At 46.4% G+C, this 18,446-nt stretch overlaps 1 protein-coding gene across 1 annotated transcript in view; it reads left to right on the forward strand.

Annotated features, from left to right (window-relative positions):
- Positions 1 to 18,446, forward strand: part of LOC121552335 (ABC transporter G family member 20) — a gene marked incomplete at its 5' end in the record, with an annotated part of 41,495 nt that overhangs the window by 11,549 nt on the left and 11,500 nt on the right. The window contains 5 exons of the mRNA XM_045219613.1: positions 414 to 488; positions 1,256 to 1,436; positions 6,197 to 6,293; positions 6,741 to 6,909; positions 14,426 to 14,526. Coding sequence (XP_045075548.1) covers positions 414 to 488; positions 1,256 to 1,436; positions 6,197 to 6,293; positions 6,741 to 6,909; positions 14,426 to 14,526 — 623 coding nt within the window. The remainder of the gene's footprint in view (positions 1 to 413; positions 489 to 1,255; positions 1,437 to 6,196; positions 6,294 to 6,740; positions 6,910 to 14,425; positions 14,527 to 18,446) is intronic.

Consider the following 18,446-nt stretch of genomic DNA (forward strand, 5'->3'; position numbering starts at 1 on the left):
GGGTAAAGGTTTACAGTGAGTGAGTTGTGTATCACCCAATGTGATGACTTTTTGACAATGTTTGATATGATTCCAACTACTGAGGTGGCAAAATACTTAACTAGGCCCCTGTCTCAGTAGCTACATGGCTGCAGTGGTCACAGAGAGAGAAAACATACCAGGACAAAGGTGACATGATGACTGGCCCTGTGCCAAGCCTTCACCACAGGACGTTAATGATATAATTATACCGTGAGCCAGAGATCTCTGTCACACTAAAACCCATCCTCACCTGTCACACTAAAACCTGTCCTACAGGCACATTTATAACTAAGGCTATTTCTTAATTAATCTTTCCTTGATTCCTCGCATCCTCTCTCCTTGCCTCCTTCCTCAAAACTCCAGAATGACTCTGCTGTTTCCTATCTCTCCAGGTGGGTCTGATGAGGAATGGCCGACTGTTGGCCGAGGGACTTCCAGAAGCCATGATGAAACAGCACAATGCACCGGTGAGTACCCTACAACGGAGTTGACAGCCAACAGAGTTGAGGTCGACCATTGCTGTTGGCTAATAGTGTGGTCAGCTGTTTGAAATGGTAACGATGGTGACTACTAACAATGTTGACCACTGACCGCTTTAACCTTGGACTGTGTTTGACTGTAACTGTGTAGATGACTGACCATTTTAACCCTGGTCTGTGATGTCTTTGTGTACAGTTGACTTTTCTGCCTGTTAACAGTATCCCTTTATCACCACTAGACAACAGTCCTGTTAACAGTAGCCCTTTATCACCACTAGACAACAGTCCTGTTAACAGTAGCCCTTTATCACCGCTAGACAACAGGCCTGTTAACAGTAGCCCTTTATCACCGCTAGACAACAGTCCTGTTAACAGTAGCCCTTTATCACCGCTAGACAACAGTCCTGTTAACAGTAGCCCTTTATCACCACTAGACAACAGTCCTGTTAACAGTAGCCCTTTATCACCACTAGACAACAGTCCTGTTAACAGTAGCTCTTTATCACCACTAGACAACAGTCCTGTTAACAGTAGCCGACATTGACCCTATTGCTTCGCCTACCATCCACCCACCCACTGCAGACTCTGGAGAAAGCTTTCCTACAGCTGTGTGAGATGTCCGACTGTGTTGACTGCTTTGTGTGTTGACTGCTTTCTGTGTTGACCAGTGATCATATAAACCCTTGACTGTTTTATCAGTGTGTTCAATTGACTGTGTTGTCTATTTCCCCTGCTGCCCCATCCACCCACTGCAGACCCTGGAGAAAGCCTTCCTGCAGCTGTGTGAGACCTCAGACCAGGTGAGCTCCAAACACAGCACCTCGCCTCAGGGCGGGGTCCTAGAGAGCAGCCAATCATTCGAGAGCAGCCGGGACGAGAGTCAACCAATCCTGGGAGCCGGACCGGGACCAGTAGAAGAGCTGCCCAAATATTCAGGTAAATGTAGGGTTGTATTGACACTACACTGTATATATTCAGGTAAATGTAGGGTTGTATGGACACTACACTGTATATATTCAGGTAAATGTAGGGTTGTATGGACACTACACTGTATATACTCAGGTAAATGTAGGGTTGTATGGACACTACACTGTATATACTCAGGTAAATGTAGGGTTGTATGGACACTACACTGTATATACTCAGGTAAATGTAGGGTTGTATTGACATACAGTGTATGGACACTACACTGTATATATTCAGGTAAATGTAGGGTTGTATGGACACTACACTGTATATACTGAGGTAAATGTAGGGTTGTATGGACACTACACTGTATATACTCAGGTAAATGTAGGGTTGTATGGACACTACACTGTATATACTCAGGTACATGTAGGGTTGTATGGACTCTACACTGTATATACTCAGGTAAATGTAGGGTTGTATGGACACTACACTGTATATACTCAGGTAAATGTAGGGTTGTATGGACACTACATTGTATATACTCAGGTAAATGTAGGGTTGTATGGACACTACACTGTATATACTCAGGTAAATGTAGGGTTGTATGGACACTACACTGTATATATTCAGGTAAATGTAGGGTTGTATGGACACTACACTGTATATATTCAGGTAAATGTAGGGTTGTATGAACACTACACTGTATATACTCAGGTAAATGTAGGGTTGTATGGACACAACACTGTATATACTCAGGTAAATGTAGGGTTGTATGGACACTACACTGTATATATTCAGGTAAATGTAGGGTTGTATGGACACTACACTGTATATATTCAGGTAAATGTAGGGTTGTATGGACACTACACTGTATATATTCAGGTAAATGTAGGGTTGTATGGACACTACACTGTATATACTCAGGTAAATGTAGGGTTGTATGGACACGACACTGTATATACTCAGGTAAATGTAGGGTTGTATGGACACTACACTGTATATATTCAGGTAAATGTAGGGTTGTATGAACACTACACTGTATATACTCAGGTAAATGTAGGGTTGTATGGACACAACACTGTATATACTCAGGTAAATGTAGGGTTGTATGGACACTACACTGTATATATTCAGGTAAATGTAGGGTTGTATGGACACTACACTGTATATATTCAGGTAAATGTAGGGTTGTATGGACACTACACTGTATATATTCAGGTAAATGTAGGGTTGTATGGACACTACACTGTATATACTCAGGTAAATGTAGGGTTGTATGGACACTACACTGTATATACTCAGGTAAATGTAGGGTTGTATGGACACTACACTGTATATATTCAGGTAAATGTAGGGTTGTATAGACACTACACTGTATATACTCAGGTAAATGTAGGGTTGTATGGACACTACACTGTATATATTCAGGTAAATGTAGGGTTGTATAGACACTACACTGTATATACTCAGGTAAATGTAGGGTTGTATGGACACTACACTGTATATACTCAGGTAAATGTAGGGTTGTATGGACACCACTGTATATATTCAGGTAAATGTAGGGTTGTATGGACACTACACTGTATATACTCAGGTAAATGTAGGGTTGTATGGACACTACACTGTATATATTCAGGTAAATGTAGGGTTGTATGGACACTACACTGTATATATTCAGGTAAATGTAGGGTTGTATGGACACTACACTGTATATATTCAGGTAAATGTAGGGTTGTATGGACACTACACTGTATATACTCAGGTAAATGTAGGGTTGTATGGACACTACACTGTATATATTCAGGTAAATGTAGGGTTGTATGGACACTACACTGTATATACTCAGGTAAATGTAGGGTTGTATGGACACTACACTGTATATATTCAGGTAAATGTAGGGTTGTATGGACACTACACTGTATATACTCAGGTAAATGTAGGGTTGTATGGACATGACACTGTATATACTCAGGTAAATGTAGGGTTGTATGGACACTACACTGTATATACTCAGGTAAATGTAGGGTTGTATGGACACCACTGTATATATTCAGGTAAATGTAGGGTTGTATGGACACTACACTGTATATACTCAGGTAAATGTAGGGTTGTATGGACACTACACTGTATATATTCAGGTAAATGTAGGGTTGTATGGACACTACACTGTATATATTCAGGTAAATGTAGGGTTGTATGGACACTACACTGTATATATTCAGGTAAATGTAGGGTTGTATGGACACTACACTGTATATACTCAGGTAAATGTAGGGTTGTATGGACACTACACTGTATATATTCAGGTAAATGTAGGGTTGTATGGACACTACACTGTATATAATCAGGTAAATGTAGGATTGTATGGACACTACACTGTATATATTCAGGTAAATGTAGGGTTGTATGGACACTACACTCTATATACTCAGGTAAATGTAGGGTTGTATGGACACGACACTGTATATACTCAGGTAAATGTAGGGTTGTATGGACACTACACTGTATATATTCAGGTAAATGTAGGGTTGTATGAACACTACACTGTATATACTCAGGTAAATGTAGGGTTGTATGGACACAACACTGTATATACTCAGGTAAATGTAGGGTTGTATGGACACTACACTGTATATATTCAGGTAAATGTAGGGTTGTATGGACACTACACTGTATATATTCAGGTAAATGTAGGGTTGTATGGACACTACACTGTATATATTCAGGTAAATGTAGGGTTGTATGGACACTACACTGTATATACTCAGGTAAATGTAGGGTTGTATGGACACGACACTGTATATACTCAGGTAAATGTAGGGTTGTATGGACACTACACTGTATATATTCAGGTAAATGTAGGGTTGTATGAACACTACACTGTATATACTCAGGTAAATGTAGGGTTGTATGGACACAACACTGTATATACTCAGGTAAATGTAGGGTTGTATGGACACTACACTGTATATATTCAGGTAAATGTAGGGTTGTATGGACACTACACTGTATATATTCAGGTAAATGTAGGGTTGTATGGACACTACACTGTATATATTCAGGTAAATGTAGGGTTGTATGGACACTACACTGTATATACTCAGGTAAATGTAGGGTTGTATGGACACTACACTGTATATACTCAGGTAAATGTAGGGTTGTATGGACACTACACTGTATATATTCAGGTAAATGTAGGGTTGTATAGACACTACACTGTATATACTCAGGTAAATGTAGGGTTGTATGGACACTACACTGTATATATTCAGGTAAATGTAGGGTTGTATAGACACTACACTGTATATACTCAGGTAAATGTAGGGTTGTATGGACACTACACTGTATATACTCAGGTAAATGTAGGGTTGTATGGACACCACTGTATATATTCAGGTAAATGTAGGGGTTGTATGGACACTACACTGTATATACTCAGGTAAATGTAGGGTTGTATGGACACTACACTGTATATATTCAGGTAAATGTAGGGGTTGTATGGACACTACACTGTATATATTCAGGTAAATGTAGGGTTGTATGGACACTACACTGTATATACTCAGGTAAATGTAGGGTTGTATGGACACTACACTGTATATATTCAGGTAAATGTAGGGTTGTATGGACACTACACTGTATATACTCAGGTAAATGTAGGGTTGTATGGACACTACACTGTATATATTCAGGTAAATGTAGGGTTGTATGGACACTACACTGTATATATTCAGGTAAATGTAGGGTTGTATGGACACTACACTGTATATACTCAGGTAAATGTAGGGTTGTATGGACACTACACTGTATATATTCAGGTAAATGTAGGGTTGTATGGACACTACACTGTATATACTCAGGTAAATGTAGGGTTGTATGGACACTACACTGTATATATTCAGGTAAATGTAGGGGTTGTATGGACACTACACTGTATATATTCAGGTAAATGTAGGGTTGTATGGACACTACACTGTATATATTCAGGTAAATGTAGGGTTGTATGGACACTACACTGTATATACTCAGGTAAATGTAGGGTTGTATGAACACTACACTGTATATACTCAGGTAAATGTAGGGTTGTATGGACACAACACTGTATATACTCAGGTAAATGTAGGGTTGTATGGACACTACACTGTATATATTCAGGTAAATGTAGGGTTGTATGGACACTACACTGTATATATTCAGGTAAATGTAGGGTTGTATGGACACTACACTGTATATATTCAGGTAAATGTAGGGTTGTATGGACACTACACTGTATATACTCAGGTAAATGTAGGGTTGTATGGACACTACACTGTATATACTCAGGTAAATGTAGGGTTGTATGGACACTACACTGTATATATTCAGGTAAATGTAGGGTTGTATAGACACTACACTGTATATACTCAGGTAAATGTAGGGTTGTATGGACACTACACTGTATATATTCAGGTAAATGTAGGGTTGTATAGACACTACACTGTATATACTCAGGTAAATGTAGGGTTGTATGGACACTACACTGTATATACTCAGGTAAATGTAGGGTTGTATGGACACCACTGTATATATTCAGGTAAATGTAGGGTTGTATGGACACTACACTGTATATACTCAGGTTAAATCTAGGGTTGTATGAACACTGCAAAAGTAGCTCAACGATTTGTATGTTGTGATGGCATGGAATAATTTACTGTAGACGAACATCGCTGAACATTGCTGCTAAAACTAAAACTGTGTGTGTGTGTGTGTGTGTGTGTGTGTGTGTGTGTGTGTGTGTGTGTGTGTAGTGGACTGGAAGGTACGAGTCAGGCATGTGATGCCAAAGTGGAGGAACATCGCAGCTCTGATTATCAAGACCACAGTGAGGATGAAGAGGATGCCCGGGTGAGGAGGATGATGGTGGTGGTGATGATGGAGGATGGTGATGGTGGTGGTGAGGATAGAGGGTGGTGATGGTGGTGGTGAGGATGAAGGGTGGTGGGGGTGAGGATGAAGGGTGGTGATGGTGGTGGTGAGGATGAAGGGTGGTGGTGGTGAGGATAGAGGGTCGTGATGGTGGTGGTGAGGATGAAGGGTGGTGGGGGTGAGGATGAAGGGTGGTGATGGTGGTGGTGAGGATGAAGGGTGGTGGTGGTGAGGATGAAGGGTCGTGATGGTGGTGGTGAGGATGAAGGGTGGTGGTGGTGGGGGTGAGGATGAAGGGTGGTGGTGGTGGTGGTGAGTATGATAATGATTATAATGAGGATGAAGAGGTGGGGGCAGAGGATGCTGATGAAGGGAGTAGTAGTAGAATGAAGATAGTATTTGAACCAATGTCTGGTATCTGTCCAGGTCCCTGTGTTTCCAGTTCCTGCTGCCAGTCATCCAGATCTCTCTGATGTGTCTGTGTATCGGAGGAGACCCCAAAGGAATACAGGTGGCTGTGGTCAACAATGAGACCTCCTCCAGCTCCTTCAGCCAATCCCTGCTCTCCTTCCTGGACAACTCCAGTGTGCAACAGGTACTGGACCAATCAACTGGGTGGCATTCATTAGTGCAAAGCATTTTGCAACGGAAAAGGAAAAACAGGTGTTTCTTATTGGACAAGTTCAGGTAGTCCGTTCCTGTTTCAGTCTGGAGGCAAACTAAATGTCTGTTTGTTAGTTATTAAGGGGTCAGATGGAGTTTGTTGTGGAGGGGAGGGGCACGACCTAAAAGAGGAAGTAACCAGAGTTGCACTCTACACTCCCTGTTTACCTCGAGGTGGCTGGTTTCACTTCTTCTCTGCTCTTTATTTTTCTAAGAACACGTTCATGTGCTGTGTGTCTGTTTGAAATAAGTCAAGCAAAAGCACTTTCAGAGCTAACTCCATAATTCACCTTTTGAAAGGAATTGTGTGTTTTGTTATTACAGTTCGCTGAAACAGTTTGAGTATCTACCACTGTCCTCCTGGTCAAAACCCAGTGAGCAAAATTATGTCTAAAGGACGTTGTGATGTCACGAGAGGCTACACAGCTTTCAGCGGGGTTGCTCAAGTAGTGCAAGGAGACCAGGTTCAACCAAAACAAGGATTTTATTAAAGGTCTTGGGAAACTAACGAAAGTACAACACAATTCTGTTCTCTGGTGGCTCTTTACGGGTTAACAGTTCAGGGATGTCTCTTCCACATCCAAAATCATAACTCTCCCTCGCTCAAATAACTTTTCCCCAGTCTTACTGTATTCCGTGTTGCAGCTAGTGGCCAACCCAGCAAAACGTCCTTCCAAATGTCCCACACGTATTTCCACAGGTGCATATATCCAAAGGTGAGTATTTCCCAAAGGTAAGTATCTCCAAATCCTTATATTCCTCATGGAAGTGGACGTGCAGCACTCTTGTCCTCCAGAGAGCCCAGCCTCGAGACCGTGTCTCTTCCCTTCAACAAACCTTCAGCTCATCAGCTCCTGATTGGTTTCAGCTGCGTGGGAAGATTGGCCATAGAGGGTTGGAGTTCCCGACCATACCAGCAGATGGAGCCATAGCTGTCTGGGTTTGCAGCCATCTCAGGGGGATGTAACGTCCCTCCAGGACACAGCCTCTCGTGACATCACACATCCCCCTCCTCGGGACCGACGTCCTCGTCGGGTAAAGGCAGCGAAGAAGGCATCACGCCGGGAGAGGGCGTCCGCATTGCCGTGGTGCTTGCCAGCCCTGTGGACAACAGAAAAGTTAAACGGTTGCAAGCTCAAAAACCATCTGGTTACTCTACTGTTTGATTCCTTGTTCTTGGCCATCCACTGCAGAGGGGCGTGATCAGATACCACCCTGAAACGTCGGCCCAGGAGATAGAACCGAAGGGACTCCAGGGCCCAGACTACAGCCAGACATTCTTTCTCCACCGTTGAATAGTTCTTCTCTCTTGGAAGTAACTTTCTGCTTAGGTAGAGAATGGGATGTTCTTCACCGTCATGTGCCTGGGTGAGGACAGCACCCAGACCCACCTCCGAAGCATCCGCTTGGACAATGAATTCCTTCTTGAAGTCTGGTGCCACCAGGATCGGACTGGAGCAGAGTGCTCGCTTCAGGTTGAGGAAAGCCGCCTCCGCCGCAGGGTTCCACTTCACCATTCGTGAGTGGCGTTTGGTCGTCAGCTCCGTCAACGGTGCAGCTATGGTAGCAAAATCTGCAATAAAGCGTCTATAGTAGCCAGCGAGGCCCAAAAATGACCTTACTTGCTTCTTGTTGATGGGCTGCGGCCAGTCCTGTATGGCCCGCAGTTTGGCTTCCTGTGGTTTGACCAACCCCCGCCCAATGGTGTACCCCAGGTAGTTTGTCTCACTGAAGGCCACCTTGCACTTCTTCGGGTTTGCCGTGAGCCCTGCTTCCCTGAGCGAATCCAGCACCGCTTGTACCCGGGGTAGGTGGCTGGCCCAATCCTGACTTTGTATAACAACATCATCCAAATAAGCCGCTGCGTACCTCTTGTGGGGCGCAAGGACTCGATCCATCAGGCGTTGGAACGTGGCAGGTGCCCCGTGGAGACCAAACGGAAGTCGGGTATACTGGTAGAGCCCCTCCCGGGGTGGCAAAGGCTGTCTTCTCCTTAGACGCCGGGGTCAAGGGGCACCTGCCAGTAGCCTTTTGTGAGATCAAGAGTGGTTAGGAAACGAGCATGCCCCAAGGAGTCTATTAAATCATCGACACGAGGCATTGGGTATGCATCAAATTCAGACACTTCATTCAACTTTCGATAGTCATTACAAAATCGTACTGAACCGTCTGGCTTGGGAACTAGTACGATGGGACTTGCCCAGGCACTGTGGGACTCTTCGATTACTCCCAACTCCTGCATCTTCCTTACCTCCTTCTGTATAACCACTTTACGAGCCTCTGGCACGCGGTACGGGCGCTGGTTTACCGTTCGGCCAGGCATGGTGCGGATCTCATGTTGGACCACCTCTGTGTGACCGGGAAGGGAGGAGAAGACATCCTGGTTCTGCTCCACGAGTTCCAGGGCCATCTGTCGTTGATGTGGGGACAGATTTGGACCCAGCTGAACCTCTTCTCGCGCCGGTTCCTGGGTCTCTGTGGGGGTAGAGAGCTGAACAGCGCCTCTCTGGCGTGCCACTTCTTTAAAAGGTTAACATGATAAATCTGCTCAGTTTTCCTTTTATCTGGTTGCCTCACCTTGTAGTTTACTTCTCCCATGCGTTCAATGACCTCATATGGTCCTTGCCAGGTTGCCAGGAATTTGCACTCAACGGTTGGCACCAGGACCAGCACTCTGTCCCCCGGCTTAAACTCCCTGGGTTGAGCAGATCTGTTGTAGGAGGCTTGCTGTTGCCGCTGACTGGCCTCCAGGTGTTCCCGCATCATGGGATAGATGGCCTTCATTCTCTCCCTCATAGCCCCTACATGGTCGATCAGTGTCCGCTGTTGGCATGGCTGCTCCTCCCAGGCCTCCTTGGCGATGTCGAGCAGTCCTCTGGGTCTGTAGGAAAGCAAGAGCTCAAAGGGTGAAAAACCAGTAGAAGACTGAGGTACCTCTCTCACCGCAAATAATATGTATGGTAACAGCTGATCCCAGTTGCGCCCATCTTCCCCTACCGCTTTCCGCAGCATGGATTTTAGTGTTTTGTTAAAACGTTCGACTAGGCCATCTGTCTGGGGGTGGTAGACCGAGGTTCTCAGCTGTTTGATTTTCAGTAAAGCACAGAGTTCTTTCATCACCCTGGACATGAATGGAGTCCCTTGGTCCGTCAATATCTCTTTTGGGATTCCCAGACTAGTTGAGAGACGGAACAGCTCCTTGGCGATTTGTCTGGATGTAGCCTTCCTCAGCGGAATGGCCTCCGGGTACCGGGACGCATAGTCCAGAATGACCAGAATGTATTGATGTCCCCTGGCACTTTTCGGTAAGGGCCCGACTATGTCTAATCCAATCCTCTCAAAAAGGAGTTTCGATAATGGGCAAGGGAATGAGCGGGTTTCTATATGTGGGCTTTGGCGCAACCTGCTGACACTCAGGGCAACTACGGCAGTAGTTCTCTATCTCTTTGTGTACTCCTGGCCAAAAGAAACGTTGCATGATTCTTTCCTTAGTCTTCTCTACCCCCAAGTGGGCCCCTAGCGGGTGTGTGTGGGCTAGGTTGAGTACTGTGGCCCGATAGGGCTGTGGCACGAGGAGCTGTTCATGCACTTCCTCATTTTTCTTGACTATCTGATATACTAACTCCCGGTTTACTGCGAAATGGGGGTAAGTAGGGGTTGTCTTATCACCTAACACTACACCTTCTAATACCTGCACATTTCTTAAGGCATTTGCAAGAGTAGGATCTTGTAATTGAGCCGTACCATACTGGCCTGTGAGAGGGGGAAGCTCTTGGGTGCCTGGGACGTCTTCTTCACTGGAGAACGGAGCACTTTCCTGGGCTGCGTTCTCTTCTCCCGTATCCGGACCAGTCTCGGTGTCGGTCTGGGCACCTGCCATCCCTATCAGAGCCCGGGCGGGAGTGAGTAACTCGGAGGATTGCACCGGAGCCTTCCCAGGATGAGTCTTGCCTCTCCGTTTCCGAGGTACTCGGGTTATCCTCTCCTGAGACTCTCTCCAGAGTGGGTAAAAGGCTGGGCAGTCTCGTCCAATTAGGACAGGGACGGGGAGGGAATCAACCACCCCGCCGTCGTGTGTATGGTTCCCCGTGTGCTGGTCATTGTAAGTTCAGTAATGGGGTATTCTCTGGTGTCCCCATGGACACAGGAAACTGGGAGGACTTTCCCCGGGGTCAGACACGTTGGGCCCACCAAATCCTTACGCACCAGGGTGGCCCGGCTACCAGAATCCAGTAAGGCCTCCACATCATGGTGATTCACAGTTACCGGGCAGGTGGGGGGTCGATCTGGGCCGCCATCTACGACTCCCAAGAGCGAGGCAACACGGTGTGTGGGTGCTGAGCTGGAGGACTCCGCAGTGGGCATAGGTTCATCGGCTGGTTTCCCACACTGCCAGGAGATATGTCCCATCTCCCCACACCGGTAACACTGTCGAGTTTCCCCCTCCTGGTGTACTCTTCTTGGACCCGCCTGGTTTCTGGCTCCCCCTGGAGCCGGGATAAGTCCTGACGTGGCTGGGTTCGAGACCTTGGGGTCCCTTTGGACGGGTTCTTCCCATTTGTGGTGGGGCCGCCCTCCTGGGGTCTTTTCGGGAAGCATTCAGCATCTCCGCTGTGGCCTGGTACTTTTCCACAGCTTCCACGGTCAGATCAGCCGTGGTCAAGGCCTGTTGACTGATGAACCGTTTTGCCTCATAAGGCAGGGCGCGTAGGTAACGATCCACCACAACGGCCTCCCACCACCGCCGCTGCTGTATTCCTCTGCGGATCCAGCCATTTCCTTGCGATTCGGACAAGTTCATGCATCTGCGCCCGAGGAGGTTGGTCTGGTTGGAAGGTCCAGCTGTGAAAGCGCTGGGCCATACCAAACTTTGTGAGTCCATATCTGCTGAGGATCTCAGACTTCAGGGCATCATAGTCAGTAACCTGGTCAGGGCCCAGGTCCCGGACAGCATTCAGCGATTCCCCGGTTAGAAAGGGGGCTAACAGACCAACCCACTGTTGCTTGGGCCAGGCTTCCCTAGTGGCCGTGGCCTCAAATGCATGCAGGTATGCCTCAATGTCATCGGTAGCTCCCATCTTAGATATAAAGTCACTTGCCTTTATTGGGCGGGTATTTTGGACCACCCTCTGTCTCTGCAACTGCAATTCCTCTGCCTTCAGAAGGTTGGCTTTCTTTTGCTCCTCCAAGAGAGCCACGTTTGCTTGCATCTGGGCTTGCTGGCCAGCAACAAGGGCTTTCAATATGTCCTCCATTTCAGTCGGGCGGGGAGCCTACGGCCAACTTGGAAAACTGGGTGATCAAACCTTCGGTATCCTCCTCTGACATGCACTATTAACGCTTGAGCGTGCCTGTATTCTCCACCATCTGTGATGTCACGAGAGGCTACACAGCTTTCAGCGGGGTTGCTCAAGTAGTGCAAGGAGACCAGGTTCAACCAAAACAAGGATTTTATTAAAGGTCTTGGGAAACTAACGAAAGTACAACACAATTCTGTTCTCTGGTGGCTCTTTACGGGTTAACAGTTCAGGGATGTCTCTTCCACATCCAAAATCATAACTCTCCCCTCGCTCAAATAACTTTTCCCCAGTCTTACTGTATTCCGTGTTGCAGCTAGTGGCCAACCCAGCAAAACGTCCTTCCAAATGTCCCACACGTATTTCCACAGGTGCATATATCCAAAGGTGAGTATTTCCCAAAGGTAAGTATCTCCAAATCCTTATATTCCTCATGGAAGTGGACGTGCAGCACTCTTGTCCTCCAGAGAGCCCAGCCTCGAGACCGTGTCTCTTCCCTTCAACAAACCTTCAGCTCATCAGCTCCTGATTGGTTTCAGCTGCGTGGGAAGATTGGCCATAGAGGGTTGGAGTTCCCGACCATACCAGCAGATGGAGCCATAGCTGTCTGGGTTTGCAGCCATCTCAGGGGGATGTAACGTCCCTCCAGGACACAGCCTCTCGTGACATCACAACGTATAGAGTACCACATTATGAGTCATAATACCCATAAAACCTAGCTGTCAAACAGGGAAATGGTTCCAATCGTTTTTCCACCATTCATTTTTCCCATAGGAGATTTTAGAAACACTTAGAATAAGGGCTGTGTTTCATGTAGGCTTACCCTGGCATGATGTTTTGTTAACTGTGTAAATCTCTTTAGGACAAGGTGACTCAATATTTTATATAATAATAATAATATAATATGCCATTTAGCAGACGCTTTTATCCAAAGCGACTTACAGTCATGCGTGCATACATTTTTGTGTATGTATTTTAGCCTTGCTTTTTTTCTTGCTTTGACTGTGGTATATGGCTGTTTATCTACCTTAGTTGAATGCATTGACTGAACGTCTCTGGATAAGAGCGTCTGCTAAATTACCAAAATGTAAATCTGAAAATGAACACTTGCAAAGCATGCTGGGTATAAGTCTAATGCACTCCGCCCCCCAAAAATACAAAATTTGGTTGGTCCGAACCTGACCAAATCTTAACCAATCATAGATGTCTATGTTTCCCAAGGTTGGAAAGCACAGTACAGTAGAGTACAGTGCAGTACAGTACACTTTTTTTGGGCCAAATCAAGGCTGGACAGGATGTCTGTGGACGTTGAAATTAAGGCCGGTACAGAGGTCACCAGAAAACGACGTCTGTGGTCGATGAAATCAAAGCCAGGGCGGACTGACCAAATGTCAACGTCTTTTCAACATCAATGGACATAGGCATTGGACAGTGCTCACTGGGACGTAGTGCACTAGATGGAGGAATAGGGTGTCACACTGTCCTCCTGGTCAAAAGTAGTGCACTAGATGGACCAATAGGGTGTAATTTAAGACCTAGCCATAGTCAATGAGGGTGTCCCCTGTCCCTCCCTGCCCTAGGTGAACCTGTCCCATAGTCACTGAGGGTGTCCCCTGTCCCTCCCTGCCCTAGGTGAACCTGTCCCATAGTCACTGAGGGTTTCCCCTGTCCCTCCCTGCCCTAGGTGAACCTGTCCCATAGTCACTGAGGGTGTCCCCTGTCCCTCCCTGCCCTAGGTGAACCTGTCCCATAGTCACTGAGGGTGTCCCCTGTCCCTCCCTTCCCTAGGTGAACCTGTCCCATAGTCACTGAGGGTGTCCCCTGTCCCTCCCTGCCCTAGGTGAATCTGTCCCATAGTCACTGAGGGTGTCCCCTGTCCCTCCCTGCCCTAGTTAAACCTGTCCCATAGTCACTGAGGGTGTCCCCTGTCCCTCCCTGCCCTAGGTGAACCTGTCCCATAGTCACTGAGGGTGTCCCCTGTCCCTCCCTGCCCTAGGTGAACCTGTCCCATAGTCACTGAGGGTGTCCCCTGTCCCTCCCTTCCCTAGGTGAACCTGTCCCATAGTCACTGAGGGTGTCCCCTGTCCCTCCTGCCCTAGGTGAACCTGTCCCATAGTCACTGAGGGTGTCCACTGTCCCTCCCTGCCCTAGGTGAACCTGTCCCACGCCGATGCTTTTGCAGGGGCCTATAACGGAGAGTACTGGGGCGTCATCGGGTTTGGAAAGAATTTCACCAGCTACCTGACCAAGAGGTGAGCCCTACCTCTGGACCTGTCTCTTGTCTTGTCTCATCTTCTCCCCTTGTTCTTCTGTTCTGTTATCCTCTCCTCTGTTCTCCTCTCTTCTGTTCTCCTCTCTTCTGTTAAGTTCTCCTCTCTTCTGTTCTCCTCTGTTCTGTTACGTTATGTTCTGTTCTGTTCTCCTCTCTTCTGTTCTCCTCTCTTCTGTTCTGTTCTGTTCTCCTCTCTTCTCTTCTGTTCTGTTCTGTTCTCCTCTCTTCTGTTCTCTTCTCCCCTTGTTTTTCTCCCATTGTTCTTCTCTCTTCTCTTCTCTTCTCTTCTCTTCTCTTCTCTTCTCTTCTCTTCTCTTCTCTTCTCTTCTCTTCTCTTCTGTTCTCCTCTCTTCTGTTCTCTTCTCCCCTTGTTCTTCTCTTCTCTTCTCTTCTCTTCTCTTCTCTTCTCTTCTCTTCTCTTCTCTTCTCTTCTCTTCTCTTCTCTTCTCTTCTCTTCTCTTCTCTTCTCTTCTCTTCTCTTCTCTTCTCTTCTCTTCTCTTCTCTTCTCTTCTCTTCTCTTCTCTTCTCTTCTCTTCTGTTCTCTTCTCTTCTGTTCTCCTCTCTTCTGTTCTCCTCTCCTCTGTTCTCCTCTCTTCTGTTCTCTTCTCTTCTCTTCTCTTCTCCTCTCCTCTCCTCTTCTCTTTTAAACACTGTCAATAACCAGGTTTCCATCCACAGTTTTTATGTGAGTAAAAGTCATACCGTATATTTTTTTAAATTAAAGAATGTATCATGACGGTTGTGATGGAAACAGTTAGTTCCGGTACAATTCTATAAATGCTGACAGATCATTTGTTCATTCGACATGGTGGGACCTTTTTGTGTCGGTAAAATGCGCAAATATTGATATAATAACCATCAATAAGAAGTCAACTTGGAGCCACGGGATGACATGTTGTGTGGTCCTCCCACTACGACTCAGGAAGCCATGCAGTTTATTAGGCTAGAGATGAAAATATGTTATGATGAACTTCACAGGGTGGTGAAAGTGCATGGTGATGAGCTTGATGGTCCTTTCCAATAAATATCTAGGGTCTTATTCTGGTGACATGATGATCGATGCTTAACTGCCGTTTGACAAATACAAATATTCTTGCTCTTATCCATAATAATGTCATAATGTAGACTAGCCTACCTACACATCCTACCCACTCTGTATCTGGGAGCTGTTGGCTAGAGCGCACGTGCCAACACCAGAGGAGGCACATTTGCGATTTAACGCAACAGTTTTTGTGACAAAACTATCGGTAAAGTTGAAAATTCGATGGAAACACATTGAACTTTTAGATTAATTTTCAGTACATGAAAACTACGTAATCATGGACTGACTTTTATCCACAACAAGTCAGTTTGGTGGAATCACACCACTCGTGGGAAATATTATTTTCTTTATGCGGATAAAGACGCTCCTCGGATGTGGCAGGGCTTGAAAACTATTACAGACTACAAAGGGAAGCACAGCCACGAGCTGCCCAGTGACACAAGCCTACCAGACGAGCTAAATCACTTCTATGCTGGCTTCGAGGCAAGCAACACTGAAGCATGCATGAGAGCACCAGCTGTTCCGGATGACTATGTGATCACGCTCTCCGTAGCCGATGTGAGTAAGACTTTTAAGCAGGTCAACATTCACAAGGCCGCAGGGCCAGACGGATTACCAGGACGTGTACTCCGAGCATGTGCTGACCAACTGGCAAGTGTCTTCACTGACATTTTCAACATGTCCCTGACTGAGTCTGTAATACCAACATGTTTCAAGCAGACCACCATAGTCCCTGTGCCCAAGGACACTAAGATAACCTGCCTAAATGACTACCGACCCCGTAGCACTCACGTCTGTAGCCATGAAGTGCTTTGAAAGGCTGGTCATGGCTCACATCAACACCATTATCCCAGAAACCCTAGACCCACAACATTTGCATACCGCCCCAACAGATCCACAGATGATGCAATCTCTATTGCACTCCACACTACCCTTTCCCGCCTGGACAAGAGGAACACCTACGTGAGAATGCTATTAATTGACTGCAGCTCAGCGTTCAACACCATAGTGCCCTCAAAGCTCATAACTAAGCTAAGGATCCTGGACTTCCTGACGGGCTGCCCCCAGGTGGTAAGGGTAGGTAACAACACATCTGCCACGCTGATCCTCAACACGGGGGCCCCTCAGGGGTGCGTGCTCAGTCCCCTCCTGTACTCCCTGTTCACCCATGACTGCATGGCCGCGCACGACTCCAACACCATCATTAAGTTTGCTGACAACACAACAGTGGTAGGCCTGATCACCAACAACGATGAGACAGCCTATAGAGAGGAGGTCAGAGACCTGGCCGTGTGGTGCCAGGATAACAACCTCTCCCTCAACGTGATCAAGACAAAGGAGAGGATTGTGGACTACAGGAGAAAAAAAAGAGGACTGAGCACGCCCCCATTCTCATCGACGGGGCTGTAGTGGAACAGGTTGAGAGCTTCAAGTTCCTTGGTGTCCACATCACCAACAAACTATCATGGTCCAAACACACCAAGACAGTCGTGAAGAGGGCACGACAAAGCCTATTCCCCCTCAGGAGACTGAAAAGATTTGGCATGGGTCCTCAGATCCTCAAAAAGTTATACAGCTGCACCATCGAGAGCATCCTGACTGGTTGCATCACCGCCTGGTATGGCAACTGCTTGGCCTCCGACCGCAAGGCACTACAGAGGGTAGTGCGTACGGCCCAGTACATCACTGGGGCCAAGCTTCCTGCCATCCAGGACCTCTATACCAGGCGGTGTCAGTGGAAGGCCCTCAAAATTGTCAAAGACTCCAGCCACCATAGTCATAGACTGTTCTCTCTGCTACCGCACGGCAAGCGGTACTGGAGCGCCAAGTCTAGGTCCAAAAGGCTCCTTAACAGCTTCTACCCCCAAGCCTTAAGACTCCTGAACAGCTAATCATGGCTACCCGGACTATTTGCACTGCCACCCCACCCCATCCTTTTTACGCTGCTGCTACTCTGTTAATTATTTATGCATAGTCACTTTAACTCTACCCACATGTACATATTACCTCAATTACCTCGACTAGCCGGTGCCCCCGCACATTGACTCTGCACCGGTACCCCCCATTGTTGGTTAAGGGCTTGTAAGTAAGCATTTCACTGTAATGTCTACACCTGTTGTATTCGGCGCATGTGGCAAATAAAATTTGATTTGATTTTAGGATATTCGCATGAAGATCTGTCGCCAGTTGGATGGAAACCTAGCTATTGACTTGCAATGCTGTTGGTTAAGGCCACCATTGTAAAACCAAGGTCATTGTCTAGATTCATCCCTAGAGCAATGGAGACCTATGTACCTTCAAGTGGCCAATGTGACTGACAGAAAGCGTTCCATTATCTAACAGAGAGACACATGCACACATACAAACACACACATATTCACACACACTCACATTGAATCACAAATCACAGGGATGTCATCAACATGCGACGATGACTATCTGTGGTGAGGAAGGGTACAGTAATATATCTTCAGGAGCCAATCACAGCACTACAGTCACCAGTATGTCTGTCTGTGTCAGTGTGTATCTGTGTACTAATTATATGTCACTGAATGACACACACACACACACACACACACACACACACACACACACACACACACACACACACACACACACACACACACACACACACACACACACACACACACAGGCTTAATGGTTTAGGATGCGTCCCATAGCGATGGTCAAAAGTAGTGGTCTATATAGGGAATAGGATGCCATTTGGGATTCAGACTTAGCTTTGTTCTGTCACACGCAACCCCAGACATGTATCATTTGAAACCTTCGTGACTGTCTGGAGTTCAAGTTGTTTTCTTACACTGAACCAAAATAAATGCAACATGTAAAGTGTTGG

This window comes from Coregonus clupeaformis, unplaced genomic scaffold (assembly GCF_020615455.1).
Source record: "Coregonus clupeaformis isolate EN_2021a unplaced genomic scaffold, ASM2061545v1 scaf2536, whole genome shotgun sequence".
NCBI lineage: Eukaryota > Metazoa > Chordata > Actinopteri > Salmoniformes > Salmonidae > Coregonus > Coregonus clupeaformis.